The sequence below is a fragment of the Leguminivora glycinivorella genome, chromosome 2 (assembly GCF_023078275.1).
Source record: "Leguminivora glycinivorella isolate SPB_JAAS2020 chromosome 2, LegGlyc_1.1, whole genome shotgun sequence".
Taxonomy (NCBI): Eukaryota; Metazoa; Arthropoda; class Insecta; order Lepidoptera; family Tortricidae; genus Leguminivora; species Leguminivora glycinivorella.
This window is the reverse complement of record NC_062972.1, coordinates 30,422,951-30,448,263: the sequence shown is the minus strand read 5'-3', so window position 1 is coordinate 30,448,263 and position 25,313 is coordinate 30,422,951. Positions and strand designations below refer to the sequence as shown.

Genomic DNA, 25,313 nt, shown 5'->3' with positions numbered 1-25,313 from the left:
TTTTCGATAATTTTAGTAATCATATATTCTAATTTGAAAGTCTTAAAAGTGGCATTAGGTACATGCCTACTATAGCACTCAAAAAGCCTAATATGGCAGCACGTTACTGCCTTCAATTCATTCAATTACTTAGTTCTTTTCACATACATACCTATTAAGTAATCTGATTAATCGATCATGAACGTTCCAGCCGGATTGCAAGACAACTGCGAAAAATACGAATAGAAAATATTAGTTTTATATTTCATCAGATTGAAAAATATATATCAACGTACATTGTGTAAGTGTGGTCAAATAATGTATATTCCATTTTTTACTCGAAAATTTCCGTCAGATATGCTACATCCTTAATCCGCATAAGTTTCTCGACCTCCAAACAAAACAAAGCACAATCAGATACCGACGCAGACCCGGTTGATCCGAACCACGAAACCGTTTATGATCACTTATCAAAACACCGTATTTGCACGCCTCAAACCCCAATCTACATACGTACGATCCGTTTTACGGCCACGAGTTATGGGCTTTATGATCGATGGCCACAGTTTATGGTCAAATGGGCATAATTAGTGGAGCCGCCACAGCTTCTCCGAGGGTTTATGGTCAGTGGGCGGTTCACTATTGAACTCGTCTTTCACAGTTCTATAATTTGGTCTCGTATTTGCACCGCTTTGCTTTTATTAGCTGTATTGATGGGTATCATTAGTGTTCTTTACTTGTTTCTTAATTTCCTCTTCCTTCCAGTCTGCAAGTTGTGTAGCTGTAGGAAATCAGATAAAACAGTAGTTTACCGCTTAAAAGTATCTTCAAATCTTTTGATTGCTGAATTACTGAAACATAGATGAAAAAAATAAATCGATGTGACAAAATCCTACGCAAGTAAAAAAGTTACTTACCTAATTCGTTTTTAAATGCAATAACCTTAATTAAGACCAAAATATCAAAAATCCTTTCTTTATCTTGAAAAAAAGCCCGTTATAGTGTCCACTGCTGCACAATGGCATCTCCCCTTGATTTCCACAACTCCCTCTGGTGAGATTTGTTTAATAATATTATTCTAACTTAATTTTGCAATCTCCAGTTCGCCTTTTATGATCCCATCATAAAGTATATGCAATGTAATGATATCTGTATAGTTTATTTTACTTGTTAATATGAGTGTGACCAAAGGGCCGCCCCGGCATGGCCAATTAGAAGGCTTTCGCGCACTCGAGAAATTCCCCCGCCTTAGTGTGTGAACTGTGAACACATACTCTTATCTCATTACATGGGCTAAGCATGCGTATTGGATGTACATAAAATACCTAAATAATAATATTTAATTGATGCAATAATTGTACAGTAGATATAAGATATGTAGAAATAAGTACCAATTGTGACCTGTAATATGTTATTACCAATAAATGATGTCTATGTCTATGTCTATGTCTACCTTACCTTATGTCGTAGTTGAGAAGATTTAAAGTTAATTAAGGAGGGAGGTATAAAAGTAACAAATAAGAGATAGAAACATAAACGTTTCCTCTATGGCACTGACGTATCTTGTGCAGTATATCAACTTGAAAATAAACTACGAAACAATGTAACGTACAATGTTCACAAAACCTATTAAATATTAACGCCGGCATGAAACAAAACATAATAGCCGCCATAATTAGTCCATGTCGATTATAAAACGACAACTCTAAACATGGTTGACGATTATTCAAACACAACGTACCTACACGGAACCGCGCCAATTAAATGCCATCCCCACACGTTCCGAATCGCCCCCAATTTCCGGACGGAACGCGACAATTTATCCTAATAACATGTTAATACAGCGGGGGTGAACTTCTACCTGAACGCGGCTTCAGAACGCTCTTTTACCTTATCTTTATTAGATCTCGCGTTCGGAATCCAAAAACAAGGTCGGAAATTTTTACTATGGTTTTTTTTTAAGATTGACATTCGATAGGATAAGGGAAATAAATGTACGTTCGTTTTATTTATAGCTTATTTGTTATTAAATAGATAATTATGATGTTTAAGGATCAAAGATTAATTTGTTTTCTAATAAAGTTGGCAATTATTTAAACATTAGAGAAGTTATAAGATTTTATATTCGCTTCCCGTACTTGTTTGATTAATGATTCCGGTGGCTTGTTTATGTTTAAGCGCATGGCAAATATATCATTCGCTATGAACATAAAAGGGTTAAAAAATATTCGTATATTATTGAAAATTTCTGATAAGCATCGTCAGCCATGACATGCCAAAGCGACATTAACAGCTCTGTCAACTAATATGACGTGGATATGAAATATTCAAGAGCAACACTAGCAATGTTTAATTGCATAAGCAATGGCAACACTGAAGCGCATGAATTGTAATTGTTGTTTTCATGAAATAATTAACATCGGGTCACACACATGACTGTGGACACGCTATGTTGATCGAATAATTTTTATCTATTTTAATTCCAACAATATACTAAATTCAAAACTTAATTTCTAAAAAAAAATCTAGACTATTTTTTTTTGTAGCTGCTGCATTATATTTTAATTTAGCTGTAAGTCCGTCAATGGGTAGACTGGGATTTTGTGTTAGTTGCCTAAGTATATCTGACCGACTGGTTTTGTATTTTTTTTCAATATGTACGTACTATTCTTTAAAAAAAAACATACATTTAGGTACTTACTGCTGCATTACTATATACTTACAATATATGTACGACTCGTATGCCACTATGTTAGAACAGAAATCACAACTACTTACCAAATAAATATATTAAATACATACTACCCACAAAACCTTTATTGAAACTTCAAACAACCCGTCCTGTCAAATCGAACGACATTTTCAAATAATTAGGTCGTTTTCCACAATCGCGGGTAGGATCGGGTAATTTGTAACAGTAATGGCGCGATTGGTCAAGTCGGGTCATGGGAAAGGCGAGCACCTGTCACCCGCTGTCACCTATCGCCGCGTTATCTGTGGAGGCCTTAATAACCACACGTGTGGAAGGGATGAGGAATTTGAGTGATAAAAAATGAATGTGTTGAATAATTGAAGTTTTTCGAGCTAGTGTGGCTGGAATTTAAGTTCATGTTTCGCGATTTTAGAAGAAGTAAATTGAGTAAATAATACTCACATACTTACAAAAAAGCCTTTAGTGTAAAGGCAGTTCCTAGCATTATGTATTTAGCAGTGTGGCAGCCAAACGGCGAAATAGGCAAAATTACGGTCAGTAATATAATTGAAGTAACCTTTTTGGACGAGACCATAAAAACTTTTTTGTTTTATGCTTAATTTTCAGAACAATTTTAATTTTTTTTATAGGACTCAACTTGCGATTGCAATTTAAATTAAATATATTTAGGTAATTTTTGTCGACGAAATATACAACTGCACCGAGGCACCCTACATACAATAATTGTACTTATTACCACCGTGACAAACTCTTCAGACTTTCCCTTTCTTTCTGTCAAATTAATGTAGCTGACTGTACGTACATTGGAATAGTTATTTGTTATACAAGGGGGCAAAGTTGTATTTTAACGCCGAGTGTGGAATTGAAAAACGAGCAAGTGAAAGGATTCTATAGTTGAACCACGAGCGAAGCGAGTGGTTCGAGAATAGAATCCTGAACTTGCGAGTTTATTAACACACGAGAAGTAAAATACATTTGCACCCGAGTGTAACACAAAACTTTTCCCCTCACTATAGCGAGGAAACTACAACGCAAATAATGCGTTTATCACTGCTTCCATTAGTTCCACAGGTGGTAAATCATTTTATTACTAGATTCATCTACTTTTATCAATTTAAAAGCAGTTTATTTGACTTTATTCAAGGTCAAATTACTTTACCCACTAGTGGATAAAATGCGTTTTTACCCGCTGGTATTAAAAGACAAAACACGTGTTTCCGAGCTAGTGAGGGGAAAAAAACATTACTTTAATAATTATATTCTGTATAGCCCCGAAACTGCCCGAAACGTTGGTTTTGTCAGCACCCGGACAATGGACATTTTTGACGAGTTTCAGCGTTCGACAATATCTGGTCATTTTTACCAGATACGCTTCTGAATTATTTATAGCTTCATTTATTGACAATGACCATGGTTTACTGGCAGAGAATATTGAGTATTAAGACCGCAGTTTTATAGTTTTTGGGAGATCCATTCCTGTTAAGAAAATACTGGAAAACGAAGAATTGATCCTTTTTATTAGTGCAAAGTAACATGACTGACTATACGCGATTTGGTTCCGAATTGAAAGTCTCAGTTTGTGGTTCATAACTTGTCCTTCAATATCTATCTTCTGAAATTAGATACAGTTGCTCTTCGAAAATTTTAAGCTACAGCTTAGATACAATAAGCATTAACCTATCGGTTTGCAACAATGCATGCAATGTCAACCCACATACATTATGATATAAAATGTAAATTAAAAAAATAAGCATTAAAAACAGTACATTGACCCTTTTGTTAACATTAAAATTTTAACATCTAAAACTCGACGAAGAAAATAGCTTCTTTTTGTTGGACTTAAAAGAACATGGTTTTTTTACCTTTTTTTTGGTAATATTCAATTGAAAGAAAATTTTAAACACTCATTTTACGTGACGGCTTCTCCGTATAAAATTATCATAAGAACCATTGGACGCACATGGTATAAAACTAGCTACAATATTACATGGCTATCATAGAATTATACCATCATGGACTAAACTCGCGACCATCCGCCACAAAAGCCGGCCGACTGACGGCGATCGGCGGATTTTCGGATTTGCACCGATAATACACCGTTTACGAGATCTGCGGATTACACTGTCAATATTATTACTCGCTTTAATACCGTAAAGCTGCTTCATAAAACATATTGGAAATTATAGCAGATATGGCCAGTTTATCTCTCCGGTTAGGATACAGCCGCAAACCGATAAGCAGTATATTGACAAGCTAGATTGTTGGGTCAAAGGTACTACGAATAACTGATGTATCATTTATTTAAAAAACCGGCCAAGAGCGTGTCGGGCCACGCTCAGTGTAGGGTTCCGTAGTTTTCCGTATTTCTCTCAAAAACTACTGAACCTATCAAGTTTAAAACAATTTTCCTAGAAAGTCTTTATAAAGTTCTACTTTTGTGATTTTTTTGATATTTTTTAAACATATGGTTCAAAAGTTAGAGGGGGGGGGACGCACTTTTTTTTCCTTTAGGAGCGATTATTTCAGAAAATATTAATATTATCAAAAAACGATCTTAGTAAACCCTTATTCATTTTTAAATACCTATCCAACAATATATCACACGTTGGAGTTGGAATGAAAAAAAATATCAGTCTCCACTTTACATGTAGGGGGGGTACCCTAATAAAACATTTTTTTCCATTTTTTATTTTTGCACTTTGCTGGCGTGATTGATATACATATTGGTACCAAATTTCAGCTTTCTAGTGCTAACGGTTACTGAGATTATCCGCGGACGGACGGACGGACGGACGGACGGACGGACGGACAGACAGACAGACATGGCGAAACTATAAGGGTTCCTAGTTGACTACGGAACCCTAATAAAAGGAATATAACGTAACATTATTTACTCATTATTTCCGTAATAAATAAACCTATGAATAAAACCATAAAGGAATAAGTAAGGGAAGAGTTGTAACTCCTATATCAGTAAATTCGAGTTATTTGTAGTGACATCTAGCGTCAAACACGCGTCAATCACGTGTCAAGTAGCGTAAATTATCAGTACTACCGCTATGCTCATCACACAAATAAATTCCCTTACCAGGATTCGAACATTTCGAACCCGGGACCGTGGCTTAGCAGGCAGGGTCACTACGCGCTAGGTCAGACCGGTGTCGTCAAATACAATACGTAGGTATACGTCAATAGGTAGTTGCCTATTCTTTAAAAAATAATGGTAATATTACCATATTCCCTATCATTTCTAAATTACGTCTTATTGTATATTTCGTGTTTTTTTTTAAGTATATTAAACCTACAAAACTTTATCAAAATTAGTAAAAAAGTTTTACAGAAAATCAGTAAAGTAAAAGTTACAAAACCCTGCAGCAGCAATAAGTTTAAATACTGATTAAAATACTTAAATATCGCGAACTGCTTCGACATGTCATTCAAGCACCGTCGTGTAGCGTAAGCCGACTCTAAACTTCTTACTTATGGCCACGCATCTAAATTACACTTTTACGAGCCTACCCTAGATGAGCGGCTTTCTTGCTAAGTACTTGTGGAACCGGGATGGGTGGCTTTCCTGCTTTATTAAAATATTAGTAGCAATTTTTATATCTAGCGAAAACTGAACTAGGTATATTCGTCGCGTCGGTCGGAAAAGAGTTTTTTTAATTATTTATTTTATATTTTGTTCTTAACCCCCGACGCAAACACGACGGGGTGTTATAATTTTGACGTACCTGTCTGTTTGTCTTTGTGTGCGTCTGTCTGTGCCATCGTAGCTCCCGAACGGATGAACCGATTCTGATTTAGTTTTTTTTGTTTGAAAGCTGAATTAGTCGGGAGTGTTCTTAGCCATGTTTCATGAAAATCGGTGTACCAAGTCGGGGTTTTCCAAAATTTTAATATTTAGGTTATTAAACATAATAATTTCAAGGTCAGTGAAATCAACTTTGTGAATAAAGTGATATACATTCACATACAGTTTTGGTATAAAATCTTAAAGAACAATACTTGAGAAAGTGGAGCTATGATAGCTCCATCTACGTATGCTCATTTGACAGTTGTCATTATATTAAAAGTTCTTGTTGACCACAATGACCACCCAGCCAACTGACAGATGGCATCCACTTGCGAAATGTCAGCGTGCAAAAACTGGACTAAGATATGCATGGGATATCATTCACACCAAATAAAACAGAAAAACACATAATGATCGAAATCCTTCCGTTAACTTTAATAAGGCACCTAAAGTATTTACGACTTGCGAATCGACGAACAAACACAACCGTATCTTAATGGTATAAAAGCGAATTTAAATGTGTTTTGTTTTAGTATGACATGAATGGCATGATATCCGCGGTGATCTAAAAATAAAATAATCATTCAGGACTGCCTTCCGTTGAACAGTCGTTTTCCGTCAACCTTGCAATCCCTATTATAATTCTTCGAAAACATTGCGTTTTAAATATACTAGGGGTAAATCGCACATTAATTGCTTTATAAGGAAAAAGCTAATCTGTATTTACTGATGTGAAAAATACGAAAAGTATCCAAACACTTCTAATCTTCTCTCTCAGTTGCTTTTGGTAGCTCTGTTCCTGATGGAAATTGTCTTTTTTTGTGAACTTTTGAGGTTTTTCACTTTTTTCGCCAACATTTTTTACGGTTTAGCGTAATACTCAGGCTAATCGATACACTTTCAACATAATTTTGACATCACATCAAACCAGTCCACAGCGCACGATGCACGATGCAGTAGCTGCAGTGGCATTCCCTTACGCACGTCACGGCGACCGTTCACCGTTTTTGCCGCACACATCCATCATGCCTTGACACATCCAATATCGCTTTTTGCCCCGAGATGGCGTAACTGTCCGCAAACGCGTGGACGATTAGTGATTCTTATTACAGATTTCTATTAGACTTTCCACCTTGATGGGGTGAGAGATAATTCGCAGGGCGTGCGACTTTACTGTAATGACTATAATGATACATTGATTCGATATTAATTCTAGAGGTTTCTCCGCTAATGTGGCAGGTGTTTTGTCTATAGTCTAGTTTACGGGTGCGTAATTATGAATGAATTATTGTGGCGATGTCAACGGGATCCTTTGGGATTCAGCTGGCCCGTATACTGCCAACTTTTTTGCTTAACGGACAACGTAGGTAATTAAGTTGCTAGCATGGGTAAAATAAATAAACAGGTAAATTTTATTTATTGACATGCATGGTTAGAAAGAAAAGAAAAAAGGTGATTAGCATTTATACAATACATTTTGTAACATAGGCATCCGCAATCCAACATATTTAAATTTTTCACAAAAAGTGATAACTTTTACGTTGCTAGAAAGTTCATTCAGTCAAAAATTGTACAAGTAGGTACTTGTCAGTTCAAATTAAGAATTTCCGCTTAGCCTTTACAGTTTTGCCGCTGGGAGTGGTGCGATTCTTCCGGCTATGGTCGCGTTTTTTTTTTCGCGCCGTTTTGTAGTGACGGTAGGTTGGCCAGAAAATACCTGTTCCCGATAATGCGTAATCCAAGTCAAGCTACTTAGACCGCGATCATGTTGCGGAGTAAATGACCATGAGATGAAGAGGTTTTTTGCTGTCATCTGTTATACTTTAAGGGCCTGGCCACATGGGCGCGTTGCGGCGACGCACCGCAAAAATTCTGCGTTGCGTTGCCGCGCCGCCAGTTTTTGCGGCAGGAAATCTGCGGCGCGGCACCGCGACGCAAGAACTCGCGGTGCGTCGACGCACCGCAAAAACTCGCGGCGCGGCACCGCAACGCAGAATTTTTGCGGCGCGTCGCCGCGCCGCCAAAACTGGCGGTGCGTCACCGCTGCTCGCAATTGTGAACTGTTGTGTTCGAATTAAACTTCGTGTCGTTTATATTTAACCCTTCTTTACTTGGTGATGGATTTTTTCCAAGCATCACAAACATTGAATCAATAGTAGATTTAGTACAGTTTTTCACGATATAATACTAAGCAATATTCAAATTTTTCAATATGCTATTAAAAATCATCTTTTTTTAGCACAGACCAACCCCTATAGACATCTATTACAAGACGACTCGCGGTCGCCAGCCTTCCTAGTATTTGCACTGATATAAGCGCGGGCGCTCGCCGTGCCCGATCAGTATCGACCAAGTAACAGACCCGAAAGCAGCGCGTGTTTTTCGCACAAAAAAATTGGAAAAGGGTATTTTGATGCCTTAAATATGTCCACCTGTAGTGTGAAATGGTGTGGAAAGGTAACAAGAAGCTCAAATTTAAAAACAGACGGCATTACATTCCACAAATAAGTCATATTTATAATTTATTCAGAGCCGGCATAGGTCAACTTACATTGGCCACTTACGCGTCAGTAGAGGGACAGTCATACTTCTGTCCCTTTTCATCTGGCGCGACTGCCCGCCGTCCTTGAAACGGCCAATCACAGCGCGCTTAACACATTCCCCGCCCGCTCCTCGCACCCCAAACACTGGTGACTCGTATCGCGAACCAAATATACAAGACTGCCACTCTATAGGAGGTTCTCTGTGTTTTTTAGTTACGTTGTTTCATATTAAAAAAATGGTGATAGATTTTTAGGGTTCCGTAGTCAACTATAATCTCAGTAACCGTTAGCACTAGAAAGCTGAAATTTGGCACCAAGATGTATATCAATCACGCCAACAAATGGCAAAAATAAAAAATGGAAAAAAATGTTTTATTAGGGTACCCCCCCTACATGTAAAGTGGGGGCTGATATTTTTTTTCATTCCAACCTCAACGTTTGATATATTGTTGGATAGGTATTTAAAAATGAATAAGGGTTTACTAAGATCGTTTTTTGATAATATTAATATTTTCGGAAATAATCGCTCCTAAAGGAAAAAAAAGTGCGTCCCCCTCCCTCTAACTTTTGAACCATATGTTTAAAAAATATGAAAAAAAATCACAAAAGTAGAACTTTATAAAGACTTTCTAGGAAAATTGTTTTGAACTTGATAGGTTCAGTAGTTTTTGAGAAAAATACGGAAAACTACGGAACCCTACACTGAGCGTGGCCCGACACGCTCTTGGCCAGTTTTTTCATTATTTTTCCAGTGCTCAGCATATATACCACCATGGTGTCATATATCTGTAATTTGTTAAAAAAAGTAAAATCATGCAATTAAGGGTTTATTGACATTTATGGAGTGCCTCTCTAATTTATATTTCCGCAATGGGTACATCGATGGGTAGATTTAAATAATAACATTTTTAACCCCCGACGCAAAAACGAAGGGGTGTTATAAGTTTGACGTGTCTGTCTGTCTGTCTGTCTGTCTGTCTGTTTGTCTGTCTGTCTGTTTGTCTGTCTGTCTGTCTGTCTTTGTGTAGTTCCCGAACGGATGAACCGATGGAAATTTAGCTTTTTTGTCTGAAAGCTGAGTTAGTCGGGAGTGTTCTTAGCCATGTTTCATGAAAATCGGTCCACTATGTCGCGGTCGGGAGTTTTTTCAAAATTTTAATTTTGTTGTTAGGTTATTAAATAACAAATCAAAAAAATATTCAATAAAATAATTTGATTTGTTCCTAGTCAGATTGTTATTAATTATAAATCTTATCTGTGTTGGAACGTTTTGATATTTTTATTTTTAAAGACGCTCGAGTCAATCAAAAATTTCCAAAAACGGCCTTTTTCATTATGGCGCAAAAAAAGTGATACTCAAGATTGGTAACAATTAGCCAAAAAACCTAAACGGTACGACATAGATTTGATGAAAAACGTGTGACCTGTGCCTTTAAAAAAGTAAAACAGAAAAACGTACGTCGTTTTCGTACGTGTTTTCGCTACGATCAATATGCAAATGGATAATTTAGTAGGCAAGTTTTATTTAAATCGATTAAATCGTAAATAGTGGCTTGCAGCTAAAAAATAATGTTCAACTGGAAAAACCGTTAAAAGTACGTTTTTTCGCTAAATCTACATTTTAGTAGGAACATTTCTTAAAAATAGATTAAAATTAAACTGGTACAGATTTTTTTAATTAGCCCGTTATAGTGCCCTACTGCTGGGCAAAGGCCTCTCCCCTTGATTTCCTCAACTCCCTCTGGTGTTATTTTTCCGGCCATGCAGTTGATGCAGTCACTCATAAAGGCGTTCAAGTCGTCTCACCATGCATGCGACAGACCAGACGTGGCATGCACAAATACACTTCAGCATGGCGGTTTTCTTCCCTACTTACTTTAATATGTACAGATCATTTCTGTCGTAGATCAATTTTAGCTGTAGACCACCGTTAACGACTAACTTACGAAAAACTAAAAAATGTTTACAGCATGTCGATGTGTACCTTAAACAAACCATGAAAAAAAAACCGCCTCCTAAAAATAAGCGCGTTAGAAAACACGGAGAAAAAAGAAAAAAAAATATTTTACATTGCAGCAATAATATTGATGATTAGATTTCCTACCTAAACCTTTGAAATCAGATTTCTTAAGACGATATACAGGTCAGTTCTCCATACAAACGCTCTCGACTATTTCCTCCTTGGTTTTTGAAGATAGAGCAATGATTTTTTCGACACAGATTATTATTATTTTTATCTGAGTCGGACCGTTTTGATATTTTTTGCTATTCTTATTTTAAAAGATGCTAGATCCAATCAAAAATTTCTAAAAACGGCATTTTTCAATATGGCTCGAAAAAGGGATACTCAAGATCGGTAACAATTGTCCAAAAAATCTAAACGGTCCGACACAGATTATTTCATTTTTATTCAGATTCTCAAATTTCGTTCCGTTTAAATAAGTTTTGAAGGAGGAAAAGAGAGCGGAACCTCGATTTCAAAGATTTTTTCGCAATATCTTTTAACTGAGTTGTTCTTAATGGAATTTTTTTTTTCGATAAATATTTAACTAAAATTCCCAAATTGAAAGGGGGACTCCTTTCCATTTTAGCATTTTCGCTCCCGTAGCGTCTTAATGTATTGCAATAATCTAAACATCCAAATTATAGACTAATCAATTATTTTTATTAGCAATTAAATTCCGTTAGGCCGTTTTCACATTATCCGATCCGATATCGGATGTCGTAAGGATTTCAATGGAAAAAATACAAGATGGCGCCTGTAATGTATGGGATATCGGTCCTACATCCGATATCGGATCGGATAATGTGAAAACGCACTTACGATTCATTAAGTTTTGAAGGAGGAAACAGTCGAGAGCGGAACCTCGATTTTAAAGATTTTTTTCGCAATATCTTTTAACTGAGTTGTTCTGAATGGACATTTTTTTTTCGATAAATCTAGTTAATAACACTAGTATATTTAACTAAAATTCCCAAATTGAAAGGGCTCCCTTTCCTTTCCATTTTCGCTCCTGTAGCGTCTTAAATACCTAAAAGTACTTAAACACCTAAAAGTACTTAAATACCTAAAAGAACAACCAGCGAATCGTGTCATGACGCACATCGACATGTGTACCTTAAACAAACCATGAAAAAAAAAACCGCCTCCTAAAAATAAGCGCGTTAGAAAACACGGAGAAAAAAGAAAAAAAAATATTTTACATTGCAGCAATAATATTGATGATTAGATTTCCTACCTAAACCTTTGAAATCAGATTTCTTAAGACGATATACAGGTCAGTTCTCCATACAAACGCTCTCGACTATTTCCTCCTTGGTTTTTGAAGATAGAGCAATGATTTTTTCGACACAGATTATTATTATTTTTATCTGAGTCGGACCGTTTTGATATTTTTTGCTATTCTTATTTTAAAAGATGCTAGATCCAATCAAAAATTTCTAAAAACGGCATTTTTCAATATGGCTCGAAAAAGGGATACTCAAGATCGGTAACAATTGTCCAAAAAATCTAAACGGTCCGACACAGATTATTTCATTTTTATTCAGATTCTCAAATTTCGTTCCGTTTAAATAAGTTTTGAAGGAGGAAAAGAGAGCGGAACCTCGATTTCAAAGATTTTTTCGCAATATCTTTTAACTGAGTTGTTCTTAATGGAATTTTTTTTTTCGATAAATCTAGTTAATAAAACTAGTATATTTAACTAAAATTCCCAAATTGAAAGGGGGACTCCTTTCCATTTTAGCATTTTCGCTCCCGTAGCGTCTTAATGTATTGCAATAATCTAAACATCCAAATTATAGACTAATCAACTAGTCTTTTAAAGGTGCGCGGGGCCCGAGGGCCCCGCGGTGTTCTTTTTGGGCTTTTGTGCTTTGCTTATTTGTTTTTTGCTTTTGCTTTTGCTTTTTGTTTTTGAGCTATGCTTATGCTTTTTGTTTTTGAGCTATGCTTTTTTGCTTTAGCCTTTGCGTGCTTGGGAGCACTCTCTGCCCGCAGCTCGGCCTGCGGCCTCGCGTGCTTGGGAGCCTGTAAGACACGCTCCGGGCCTTCGGTCCTCCGCGTAGTTACTGTGGGGGTTGTAGGGAAGTTGGAGCTTAAACACGACCCAATAGTAAAAGTGTCTTGAGAAGCTCACGACGGGCCTGCGGCCTGCGGCCTCCGGCCCGTTGTCTCGCTTCTCTAAGACACTTTTACTATTGGGTCGTGTTTAAGCTCCAACTTCCCGGTCCGCCGGCGAGTCGATCAGGGACGCTCCGGGCCTTCGGCCCTACGCGGAGCTCGGCCTTCGGCCTTCTCTATGTTTCGAAGCTCCGCGTCGGGCCTTCGGCCCGCCGCTTCGCTTGTTAAGATACTTTTTGTTATTGTTTTGCTTGGGAGCACAGTCTGTACGCAGCTCGGCCTGCGGCCTTCGCGTGCTTGGGAGCACTCTGCCCGCAGCTCGGCCTGCGGCCTTCGCGTGCTTGGGAGCCTCTCAGACACGCTCCGGGCCTTCGGCCCTCCGCGTAGTTACTGTGGGGGTTGTAGGGAAGTTGGAGCTTAAACACGACCCAATAGTAAAAGTGTCTTGAGAAGCTCACGACGGGCCTGCGGCCTGCGGCCTCCGGCCCGTCGTTTCGCTTCTCTAAGACACTTTTACTATTGGGTCGTGTTTAAGCTCCAACTTCCCGGTCCACCAGAGAGCCGATCAGGGACGCTCCGGGCCTTCGGCCCTACGCGGAGCTCGGCCTTCGGCCTTCGCTGGGTTTCGTTTCGAAGCTCCGCGTCGGGCCTTCGGCCCGCCGCGTCGCTTTTTAGACACTTTGATTATCGTTCTGCTTGGGAGCACAGTCTGTACGCAGCTCGGCCTGCGGCCTTCGCGTGCTTGGGAGCACTCTGCCCGCAGCTCGGCCTGCGGCCTTCGCGTGCTTGGAAGCCTCTCAGGCACGCTCCGCGTAGTTACTGTGAGATTTGTAGGTAAGTTGGAGCTTAAATACGACCCAATATTAAAAGTGTCTTGAGAAGCTCATGCGGCCTGCGGCCTCCGGCCCGTCGTTTCGCTTCTCTAAGACACTTTTACTATTGGGTCGTGTTTAAACTCCAACTTCCCGGTCCGCCGGCGAGCCGATCAGGGACGCTCCGGGCCTTCGGCCCTACGCGGAGCTCGGCTTTCCAAAAATTTTTTTTTCTCATTTCTATTTTTGGCCCCCGTTCTTACCACGTGAAAATTAAAAAAAAAAAATTCAAAGTCGGCCATTTTGAAATTTTGTAAATGCCATTCGATGGACCTCAGATAACTGTACAACATTAGTTTAAGCACTATTAACCTTTTTCCTACCGTTACGGAGCTATGGGGATTTAAAAAAAAAACCTCCATACAAACTGGTAGGGAAATTTGACTTTGTCCCCTCTCGCCACCGTTTTTGACTTTTCCAAATTTTTTTTTCTCATTTCTATTTTTGGCCCCCGTTCTTACCACGTGCCAAATTTGAAAGCGCTCGGACCGAAAATAAAAAAAAAAATTTCAAAGTCGGCCATTTTGAAATTTTGTAAATGCCATTCGATGGACCTCAGATAACTGTACAACATTAGTTCAAGCACTATTAACCTTTTCCCTACCGTTACGGAGCTATGGGGATTTAAAAAAAGGACCTCCATACAAATTTCAATTGGCCTTCAAAGGGCGCCATTTTGAATTTTTCAAAATTTTCTTTTTGTATACTAATCTTGGGGTGGCTGTCTATCCGTGTGCAAAATTTCAGCGCGCTCGGACCATTTTGAAATTTTTCAAAAAAAAAAAGTCGGCCATTTTGATTTTTTTTTAATGCCATTCGATGGACCTCGGGTGACTGTATAACATTTGTTTGAGCACTTTTCACTTATTTGTACCGTTACGGAGCTATGGTAATTAAAAGAAAAACCTCCATTCAAATTTCAATTGGCCCTCAAAGGCCGCCATTTAGAATTTTTCAAAATTTTCTTTTTGAATACAAATCTTGGGGCGACCTTCCACCCATGTGCCAAATTTCAGCGAGCTAAGACTATTTTGAAATTTTTCAAAAAAAAAAGTCGGCCATTTTGAATTTTTTTTAATACAACTTTTTTGTACTCCGAGACCTGTATGACATTTGGTCGAGCACCCCCCGGCTATCTCTTACGGTTTAAAAGTTGCCATACAAAATAAAAGTGGCCAGTTTTCTCACATTTGTAGCATTTTTCAAATTTTTTTTATTTCATTCGAATCAAGGCCGCTTGGAGATTCTACGACCAAAATTTGAGCACTCCACGATAAATTTGAAAAATTGTCAAAAAAAAAAGTCGGCCATTTTGAAAAAAAAATGGCGGCGTCAAAAACTGCCCAGGGTCCTCTATGACATTTGGTCGAACACTCCCCGGCTAACTCCAGCCGTTTGGCCAGGCCGTCCAACATTTTTTTACCCGGAACCGGTAGACCGACGGTCTGATCTATCCGGGGTCGCAGGACCAAACTCTATACGACCACACCAAACACTGCCACCTTCAAATCCCCCTTCTGCCTATTTTTGGAAAAATGTCAGTCGGGTTGTAGCTTTATATTATATAGATTATTTTTGTTAGCAATTAAATTCCGTTAGGCCGTTTTCACATTATCCGATCCGATATCGGATGTCGTAAGGATTTCAATGGAAAAAATACAAGATGGCGCCTGTAATGTATGGGATATCGGTCCTACATCCGATATCGGATCGGATAATGTGAAAACGCACTTACGATTCATTAAGTTTTGAAGGAGGAAACAGTCGAGAGCGGAACCTCGATTTTAAAGATTTTTTTCGCAATATCTTTTAACTGAGTTGTTCTGAATGGACATTTTTTTTTCGATAAATCTAGTTAATAACACTAGTATTTAACTAAAATTCCCAAATTGAAAGGGCTCCCTTTCCTTTCCATTTTCGCTCCTGTAGCGTCTTAAATACCTAAAAGTACTTAAACACCTAAAAGTACTTAAATACCTAAAAGAACAACCAGCGAATCGTGTCATGACGCACGCACACAAGGGTAGCTTAGCTAACAACTGCGACACGGCCGGCCGCCGCGGCACGTTGCCGTATCGTGCAAATTTTGTAGGTACTGTACTGCACACAATTACACCGTCATATTTAAAATAGATACCTAACTTAGATAAGTACTCGACACGGATAGCAATAAGAAGCTGCAGGGCAATCATGGTCGCGCGATAAATGATAAAACATCGGGCCGTCCCTATCGCACTTACAAATAGTGCGATAGGGACGGCCTGATATTTTTATCATTTATCGCGCGACCATAATTTCCTGCCTGCTGTCTATAAGGCTGTCCTTTCGTCCTTCGTTCACATTAGAGATGGGCCGAATATTCGGTAAATATTCGGTATTCGGCATATTTAGTTAATCTCAGCATCTCCAGAGGTCCGACAGGTTTTCTAAATATATATTGTTTTTTTTATTCCAGGTGAGATTTTAAAGACCAGTTCTTCGAAACTTGCTATTGTCATTCTGAAATATTCTTTGAACTTCACTTCACTTGTCTTTAATGCCGCATATTTTATATATATATATATATATATGGGTTGACCCAGCATCTTCTTTTCGTCTCCTTTTTTTAAGCGCCTCAGAATGCGCGTAATGGGATCCATGTCTGGACTCTGGATAAAGACTGATCGTGAAGTTCTGCACTGTGTATAGTTATCGAGGCGCGGCGACGCACCGCCAGTTTTGGCGGCGCGGCGACGCGCCGCAAAAATTCTGCGTTGCGGTGCCGCGCCGCGAGTTTTTGCGGTGCGTCGACGCACCGCGAGTTCTTGCGTCGCGGTGCCGCGCCGCAGATTTCCTGCCGCAAAAACTGGCGGCGCGGCAACGCAACGCAGAATTTTTGCGGTGCGTCGCCGCAACGCGCCCATGTGGCCAGGCCCTAACGCAGATGAAAGTCACACAGTTTCACATCTCACGCGGAGATTTGCGACATAATATGTTGTAAAACTTGGATTTACCTAGGTTACTGCTTTTATCTAAATAATAAATGTATTGTGGAATGAAATTTACTAAAAGATAATCTGATCAACATTTGATAACTTGAGTGACATGTCACTAAAAATCGCGCGTCTCATAGAAATTTTTAATTTTGCGGTGATTTTTATAGTGACAAACTTGTTAAACCTGTGTTATTATAGATATTTTTGTAAAACAGTGAATGCCAACATAATTACATTTATGTAAGACCTACTTGTTAGGTTGAACTTTTACTAAAAGGAAGTCACCGTAAGAAAACGCGAGTAAGTAGGTCACTTAACTAGTTTGATTAAATTTAAATGTAATCGACAAAATTAAAAAAAAAAACCGTTGCAACCGTTTCCTTCATCCCAACCATCATCTGTTTGATTGAATTTACGGATTCGAGATTAAAAATCAATTACACCTATTTTTTGCCGCCAAAACGCTTCCTCGCACGCATGCGCGCTTTTAAAACATAATTACGGTACCCTTAAGTAGTCTGTCAAAGTTAATGTGTAAATAGTAGCCTTCGGGATTAGGTGTGGTAAAGTATCCCTTTTGGAACGAAGGCGTCAATTTTGGCGGGAAACTTATAATTACGCCATTAGACGCTCAATCGATATCCTATTGAACGCACAATTTTAGCGCCATTTTTTCTTTTTTCAATCGAAGGGCGCGTTCACGGGGTAATCTATAATTATTTTTGATGCGTTCGAAATGCATGTCATAATATTTTGTAAGACTTTAGGATTGCTATTGTGTAGATGTTGAACGATTAAAAAATTACTTCCTTTTAGTAGGTTAGAATTAAATAAATAGGTACTTATTAAAAGGTTTAACTCACTCGGCACATACTAGCACCTGATACGTCACACGCTAGGTAGTATGTTAAGTATCAAATACTAAATAGCGTGTAGGTACACATTTTAGATCAGCTCGCAGGAACTGCTGAACTAATTGATAGAAAGCTTTCATTTTATTTAGATATTAGGTACCTACTTAACCTACCCCATCATCATCATCATTTCAGCCATTAATCGCCCACTGCTGAGCATAGGCCTCATTTCGTGTACGCCACTTATCCCGGTTCTGGGCTAATCTCATCCAGAAGTGCCCCGCAGTTTTTCGGATGTCGTTAACCTACCTAAATATCCGTATGTATAGATATTCATGAGTACCTACTACTTAACTATCGCGGTAACCGAAGACAATACGAGTAGTTAAGTATTAAGTACTCAAAAAGCTATAAAAAAGAACTACAGATAAAATTTCATATTTCAAGCATCTAGCAAACAAAACAACTAGCAAACTTAATACTTAAGCTATATTTGCATGTGTCTATCATAAAATTTAAGTGCTAAATAAGGATATGTCCGAAGTGGACCTCTCAGTTTACTGATATTCGTGGCAATAGTCTGCCCAACTTATATTATCCGTCCATATTGGACACAAAAATAGTAACATCGTAATAAAGATGCATATCAAAATTAGATTTAGTGTCGGAATTTTAATTACAGTCCGTATCTTTACAGCACTTCATGTCCACAGGTAATATTGGTGTATTAAGCCCGTGCGAACTCACAGGTGGCCCCAGTAATGACTTAGTGCGTCGGCTTTACCCATTACTCGGTGGAGTGTATGCAGTGTTGGCATTAAATATCGATACGGACAAAGCGTTTAAAACATGTATACGTGAGTTTATTGCTTATATGATTATGGTCGTGGATACATATTATTGGCACGTTGTCCGCATCTATAAATAATACCTTGACGGTTCGTGCTACTGGTTGTTTTTATATCTTATTTCAAGGATTTAAAGACTACATGTGTCAGTTAATTCTTGTTGTTTGTATTACGATATATTATTGTGTATTTTGATCGATATGGCTACTGGTTTTGTAATTTTTGGGTGGTAATCTGGAAGATAACATTGTTTTTGGGAAAGGTCACACGTGCAGTGAAACTAAATAAGATATGCGGCATCTAAGCAAGTTTCTAATGGGTTGGCAACGTGCATGTGACACTCCCTGAGTTAAAGGCGTCCATAGATTATGGGGACCGCTTTCCATCAGGCGGACCGTATGCCTGTTTGCCACCGACGTAGAATAAAAAAATCCTGTCTACCTGTGATATAAACTTTTTATACTGGTGAAACTTTAACCAATGTTGGTCTAGCAGTTTTGAACAGTTATACCGTTGTTCCTCACTTAAAATTTAAATATCGCTTAAGTACTTGCTCACGGCCTTTAACATAGATCAAAGAGGATCGAGTAGGGGAGATAGGGGAGCATTGGGCACTTTTTTACTTAAGCCTTAATAAAAATGCAATTTTTTAACAAAATCAACTTTTTACTCCTTATATTAGTAGCACATATATTTGGCTTCGATTATAACGAAGAACACTTATACAATTATAATGAGTCTCAAAATTGCAAGAGATTTTGTGAATACTGTCAAAAGTGTCCAAACCTCCCAATGGTCGGGAGGTTTGGACACCTCAATGGGAGGTTTGGGCACTGTATTAAATAGGCCACTTAATGGTAAATTACTTGAATATTAAATAATATAATCATAAAAACTTGCAATAAAATCAACAAACAATCAACTGTTTTAAACTATAAGTACTCAAAACAAAAAAATACTAAAGATTTAGTAGGTATTATACTGCCCTGCTAAGCCGAGTGGCGCTATCTCAAAACCGTGCACTTAAGTATAAGTTAGCTATGGATTTTTGTTTGAGATAGCGCTTCGGCTGAAAAGGGCAGTATAGAGAGTTACTGTCAAAGTTAAATGTGCAATTACAGTGCATAGACTGCCATCTCTCGACACAAGCTTAAAACTTTTAAACATCAATTTTGACAATTTAGACCATATTCTTAACTTGGTATGTGTTAAAATGTCATATATTAATATTAGCGCCATCTAGCTGAGCGTCTCCCAAAGGTGTAACGCCATCTAGGCCACCGTACCTTTTTCTATATGGTTCTGAAGTACGTTTTTTTTAGACTGTAGCTGTCTATACGGAGTTAGGTACATGTGTCTTCGACGTAGATTAAATAACACTATATGATGAATATACTTATTATAGGTAATATAATCAAATACTAAATAATTACCTCTACAAAGTGCAACCAGGAAGTAATCCGCAACAAATAAACAATTACCCGGACACAAAAACAATCCTGCTCAACGCGACAAGCATTAAGAACACATGGAATTATTGCATTGTCATTAAAGGATCATTAAGTATTCATATCGCTCTGGTAAAAAGATCATCAACTTTTACTTTATGTATTTGTTACGGTAAAATTCAAGACTCTTGAGTTTTCAGAATTTTAGCAACTACACAAATCTAATTATTTTATTGAATATTTTTTGATTTGTTCTTTTTCAAGTAGTCACACTACCATATATAAATTATTCAAAATTTTAAATTAAATTTTAAGTAGGTAATAAGCATAACAAATTGATTTTAGGTAATTATTACGTTTTGAAAAGCGTGAATCGTAAACTTGACAGCTCAGTGTGCGTAGCCGAATGCACAAACGCTTACGAAACGAAACGCTCGTAGATATCTATCTCTATCGCTCTTGCCTATTGGCGCGACAAAGCCAGACTACCTTTCGCGGCTAATACGATCTTCGGTGAAACTAAACAACGACGTCACGAAGGCTCTCACAATTTTTTTCTTGCGGCTTCCATAAAAAGTACAATACCATTCAATGTATCAATTTAATCTTACACATGCGCTTAAAGTTTCAAACTCTATTCTAAAATATCCCTTTCTATTCCAGCAAGTGGCGACCCCTACCGTAGTGAAGAAGATCCTGCGCCTCAAGCAAGAGAACCCTGGCATGTTCGCGTGGGAGATCCGAGAGCGACTGCTGAGCGCTCGCGTGTGCGAGCCCCACTCCATACCCTCCGTGTCGTCGGTCAACAGGATCCTGAGGAACAGCGGGCTGGCGTGGAGCGAGGATGAAGGCAGGAACGGTAAGTTCAACATTCCTCTTCTAGTGGCTACTATTTCTGTGGACAAGATTCTTCGCAGGAGAACCCTGGTATGTTCGCGTGGGAGATATGAGAACGCTGTTGAGTGCTCGCGTGTGCGAGCCCCGCTCCATACCCTCCATGTCGTCGGTCACCAGGATCCTGAGGAACAGCGGGCTGGCGTGGAGGAGGAGAACAGAACGCACATGTTCGCGTAGTGGTTTGAACCCCCATGGTCCCACCATTCCTTATTCCTGCCAATGTCGCATGCACCTATCATAGAACATTGGATGCAGTAAGAGTAGATCCATACTTAATATAAATGGGAAAGTGTGTGTGTCTGATTGTTTGCCCGCCTTTCACGGCAAAACGGAGCGACGAATTGTCGTGATTTTTTAAGTGGAGATAGTTGAAGGGATGGATAGTGCTACTTTTTGTCTCTTTCTAACGCCAGCGAAGCCGCGGGCAAAAGCTAGTTCATAATATAAAAGTTAATGTCCATAAACTTACCTGAGAATTATCACATCGCAACTGAAAGCCCTATTTCCTTTTCCAACTATTGTCGGCGACGGACTGTCTAATTTAATAATTTTAATAGTTCCAAAAAGTCGCTTCTTTAAAATCATTAAATATCTAACCGAAGTAACATCGCCTTCCGCTTACGCGATTACGGAAACTATTTTTAACCATGATTAATTAAATTATGTCAACGTCTTATCAACTCTACTTATAAATGTAAGCGACAAGAATCTACACATTAACCAACTATAATCGTATTTCAACACCAAAATAAAAGCAAACAACGTCAAACAACTCAACGGACGTAAATTCTCGGCACCAGGTGCTGCGACATACACAACTATGTCTATTTAATTATAGGAAAACAGATTGTCGGGGACCATAAAATGTCGACTAATTTAGTAGGCTAAGACATTGGGTTAAGATGTTCATAGAATTTTAGTGGCCCGCTTTGTTTTGACTGATTGTTTTACTTTAGCTCATTAAATAGCAATTTCTATATTATTTTACAAACTAACCGAAAAGGATTACGAGTAAAATAATGATTTCTAAAACAAAGCCCCCTCAAACAAAGTCCCTGGACTAGCTTTATTTTAAATTGACGGGACTCAGGATTTCCAATTTAAAAATCCGTTTTGGTAAAATAACCGACCGATAAGTAATAAAACATTTCTTTCCCTTTCCAGAATCTTACCCACCATCAGAGCCTCAAAACGTCATGGACTACATGTCGCTGAAGAACCTACCGCCATCGATGCCGTCCCAGCAGAACCCGCCTTACTTCGCGCACACCGCTGTCAGGATCCCACCCCCGCAGCCCTCCGAGCCGCTCTACGACCGCCGGCTCGCCACCTCCTGGCTCCTCGCCAACCAGGTGCAAGCCCAGGGCCTCCTCAAACCCTACCCCATATCCCCGTGGCAGAGGATCATGATCCCCTACCATCCGGACTCCAAAAACTTTACCCCCTACGCCATCAATCTACACAACGATCTTTTAACCAGGATCAATCCAGACGAGGTCAAATCAGAGAATTCTGAGCACATCTCTGTTGAAACAAGCGACGACAGCAGAGATAAACCAGAGACGGAAGAGGAGAGAAAAACGCCACACGAGAAAGAGAAGAAGAAAAACCCTTACTCCATCGAGGAGCTTTTGAAGAAGCCAGACAAGATGGTGAATTCGAATCCTGTCGTGTTCCAGAACTTTTTGCGACAGCCTAGCGGAAGTATGATAGAGTACGGAACGAAAGATTCTAGTAATAGAAGCTCGCCAGCCAGTTTCTGCTCGGGGCAAAGTTCCAACGATGGCTTCGCAGAGTCAGAGAGACCTGAAATAAAAGCAGGCAACTAAAACCACTTGTGAGTAACAATGTGATAGGCATCTGTTTATCACCGGCCATCGTAACAAATTAAGTATTTAATTATTTTTAGGAAAAATATTTAAATTGCCATATTTCAGAAGAGATTATACTCTTGCATTTGGTTAAGTATTTTATTTTTATGTTATTTGGTGTTGTATATATAGGTAACATATTTATTAATAAGTAAATCCTTTAATTATTTGACGACGCTGCTGGAATACTTGTTTTTTGCATGGGAATAAGTTTCGTGCCATACAACACTAAATTGATTTCCAGGGACTATGCCGTAACAAATACATTTAGCAAACAAAACTGCAGTGTTAAGTATGATGAAAATAAATATAATATACTGTTTAAAACTTAGGTACCTACCTATTCCTTAAAAAATTGTTTGTTGTCATAATTCAAGGTACTTATAAATTTTGTGGATAGTTTGTTACAAATTTTATTATTGTAATCACATTACCATTAGCAAAAATATCTAAGTATTCAATATTAAGTTAGACATGCTTAAGTGACAAATTGGGTGTTATTGCAGATTAATTTTCATAATTACTTAAAAAAGTTACAGGAACGAATATCGTGACAAATAATCTAGGCACAATAGATCATTTTCAACTTCTACACCATAATTTTATACCCACTATTATTTTAGAAATGCTCACTAGAAAACTTTCATGTTAGTTGTTCAATTAATGTTAATTTTATGGTAGTACAGTCATCGGTAATAACATCGTACAATAAAAGGCTGCATAAATATGCTGTACGAGTATCTAACTCACTCTTATGGCTCTAAGACCCACTTGCACCAACCACTTCAGTCAGGGTTCAGGGTTAGTGGGCTGTCATCTGAAAAATTCCATACAAAATGGAGGGTTAACCCGAGGTTACCCCGAGGTTAACCCTCCATTTTATATGGAATTTGACAGTTGACAGCCCACTAAACTTGAGTTACGCGGGTGGTGCAATTGGCCCTTAGAAATTAGATTGTGTCAGATATTTTTGCGGCATTCTTTTTCTGCGATGTTATTGCCGGTGGCTGTACATAAATTGTGTTGTATGTATATATATCATTCCTGTAAAATTATTCGCTATATTTAGACGTAGAACAAAGTAGTGTAATCTTTGTGTAATATATGATTCTGTGATATTGTAAAAAAAACTATAGATTTAGTAAATAGCAAGTTTTCAAAATATTTTGTCTTTAAGCCCTTAATAAATATTGACCAAGTAATCTAAATGTAAAGTAGTAACTATTAGAATTATTCAGTGCGGTCAATATTTACTTCTTAATTTAAGTGTCCAAATGATCAAATGTGCAGTCATAAATTAAATACTTACAATAAATTTACTCTATCCCACTGAACAGTAAAATATTTTTTCCCCTCACTAGCTTGGAAACACGTGTTTTGTCCTTTAATACCAGCGGGTAAAAACGCATTTTATCCACTAGTGGGTAAAGTAATTTGACCTTGAATAAAGTCAAATTAACTGCTTTAAAATTGATAAAAGTAGGTGAATCTAGTAATAAAGATGATTTACTACCTGTGGAAGAAGCAGTGATAAACGCATTTTTTGCGTTGTGGTTTCCTCGCTATAGTGAGGGGAAAAGTTTTGTGTTACACTCTGGTGCAAATGTATTTTACTTCTCGTGTGTTAAAAAACTCGCAAGTTCAGGATTCTATTCTCGAACCACTCGCTTCGCTCGTGGTTCAACTATAGAATCCTTTCACTTGCTCGTTTTTCAATTCCACACTCGGCGTTAAAATACAACTTTGCCCCGTTGTATAGCAAATAACTATAATATCTCTACAACGGTCCTGTTACACGGGCATTACAATTGCCAGCAATCTATACACCATTGCCGCGTTTGTTCAATACCCACCAACTAACTATGGAGCAAACGCGGCAATGGTATGTAAACGGCTTGGAATTGTGGTGCCCCTGTAAGAGCACCGTAAAGAAACTGTCAATAACTTAAGTGTGTAACATATTTATCTATTTCTTATTATTTATATTTGTTTGACAGTACCATGTTCTTATATAGTTTCCGTAGGGACACATAGTCGTTAAATCAGCACAATAAACCAAATATTTAAAATGAATGCATTTCATTTTAACAACCTTTGTTTCAAGGAATCAGTCAGTCTCCTAGGCAGTTTCATGGAAGACACACCTGTTCAAACAAATGTCTGTATCCCATAAAGAGTTAACGCAGAGCACATGAAACTACTCAAATTTTAATGCCACTCTTGGCAAATAGAAGGGATGGCCTCTCGTTTAAACTTACAATTGCACTTACAAATTGTGCTTCTGTTACAATTGCTGCCAAACTTTAACCCCCTTGTTCATATTATAATTAAACATTTACCCATTCATAAACATTCCCTAAAGTTATCAAGCCGATAAAGTTCGTTTGTCCCTTT

At 38.2% G+C, this 25,313-nt stretch overlaps 1 protein-coding gene across 1 annotated transcript in view; it reads left to right on the top strand.

The window, feature by feature from the left end:
* LOC125240757 (paired box pox-neuro protein) overlaps positions 1-23,324 on the top strand; it is a 70,393-nt gene extending 47,069 nt beyond the window's left edge. The window contains exons 4-5 of the mRNA XM_048148818.1: positions 20,815-21,010; positions 22,213-23,324. Coding sequence (XP_048004775.1) covers positions 20,815-21,010; positions 22,213-22,877 — 861 coding nt within the window. The 3' untranslated portion in view covers positions 22,878-23,324. The remainder of the gene's footprint in view (positions 1-20,814; positions 21,011-22,212) is intronic.
* Positions 23,325-25,313: the final 1,989 nt, after the last annotated feature.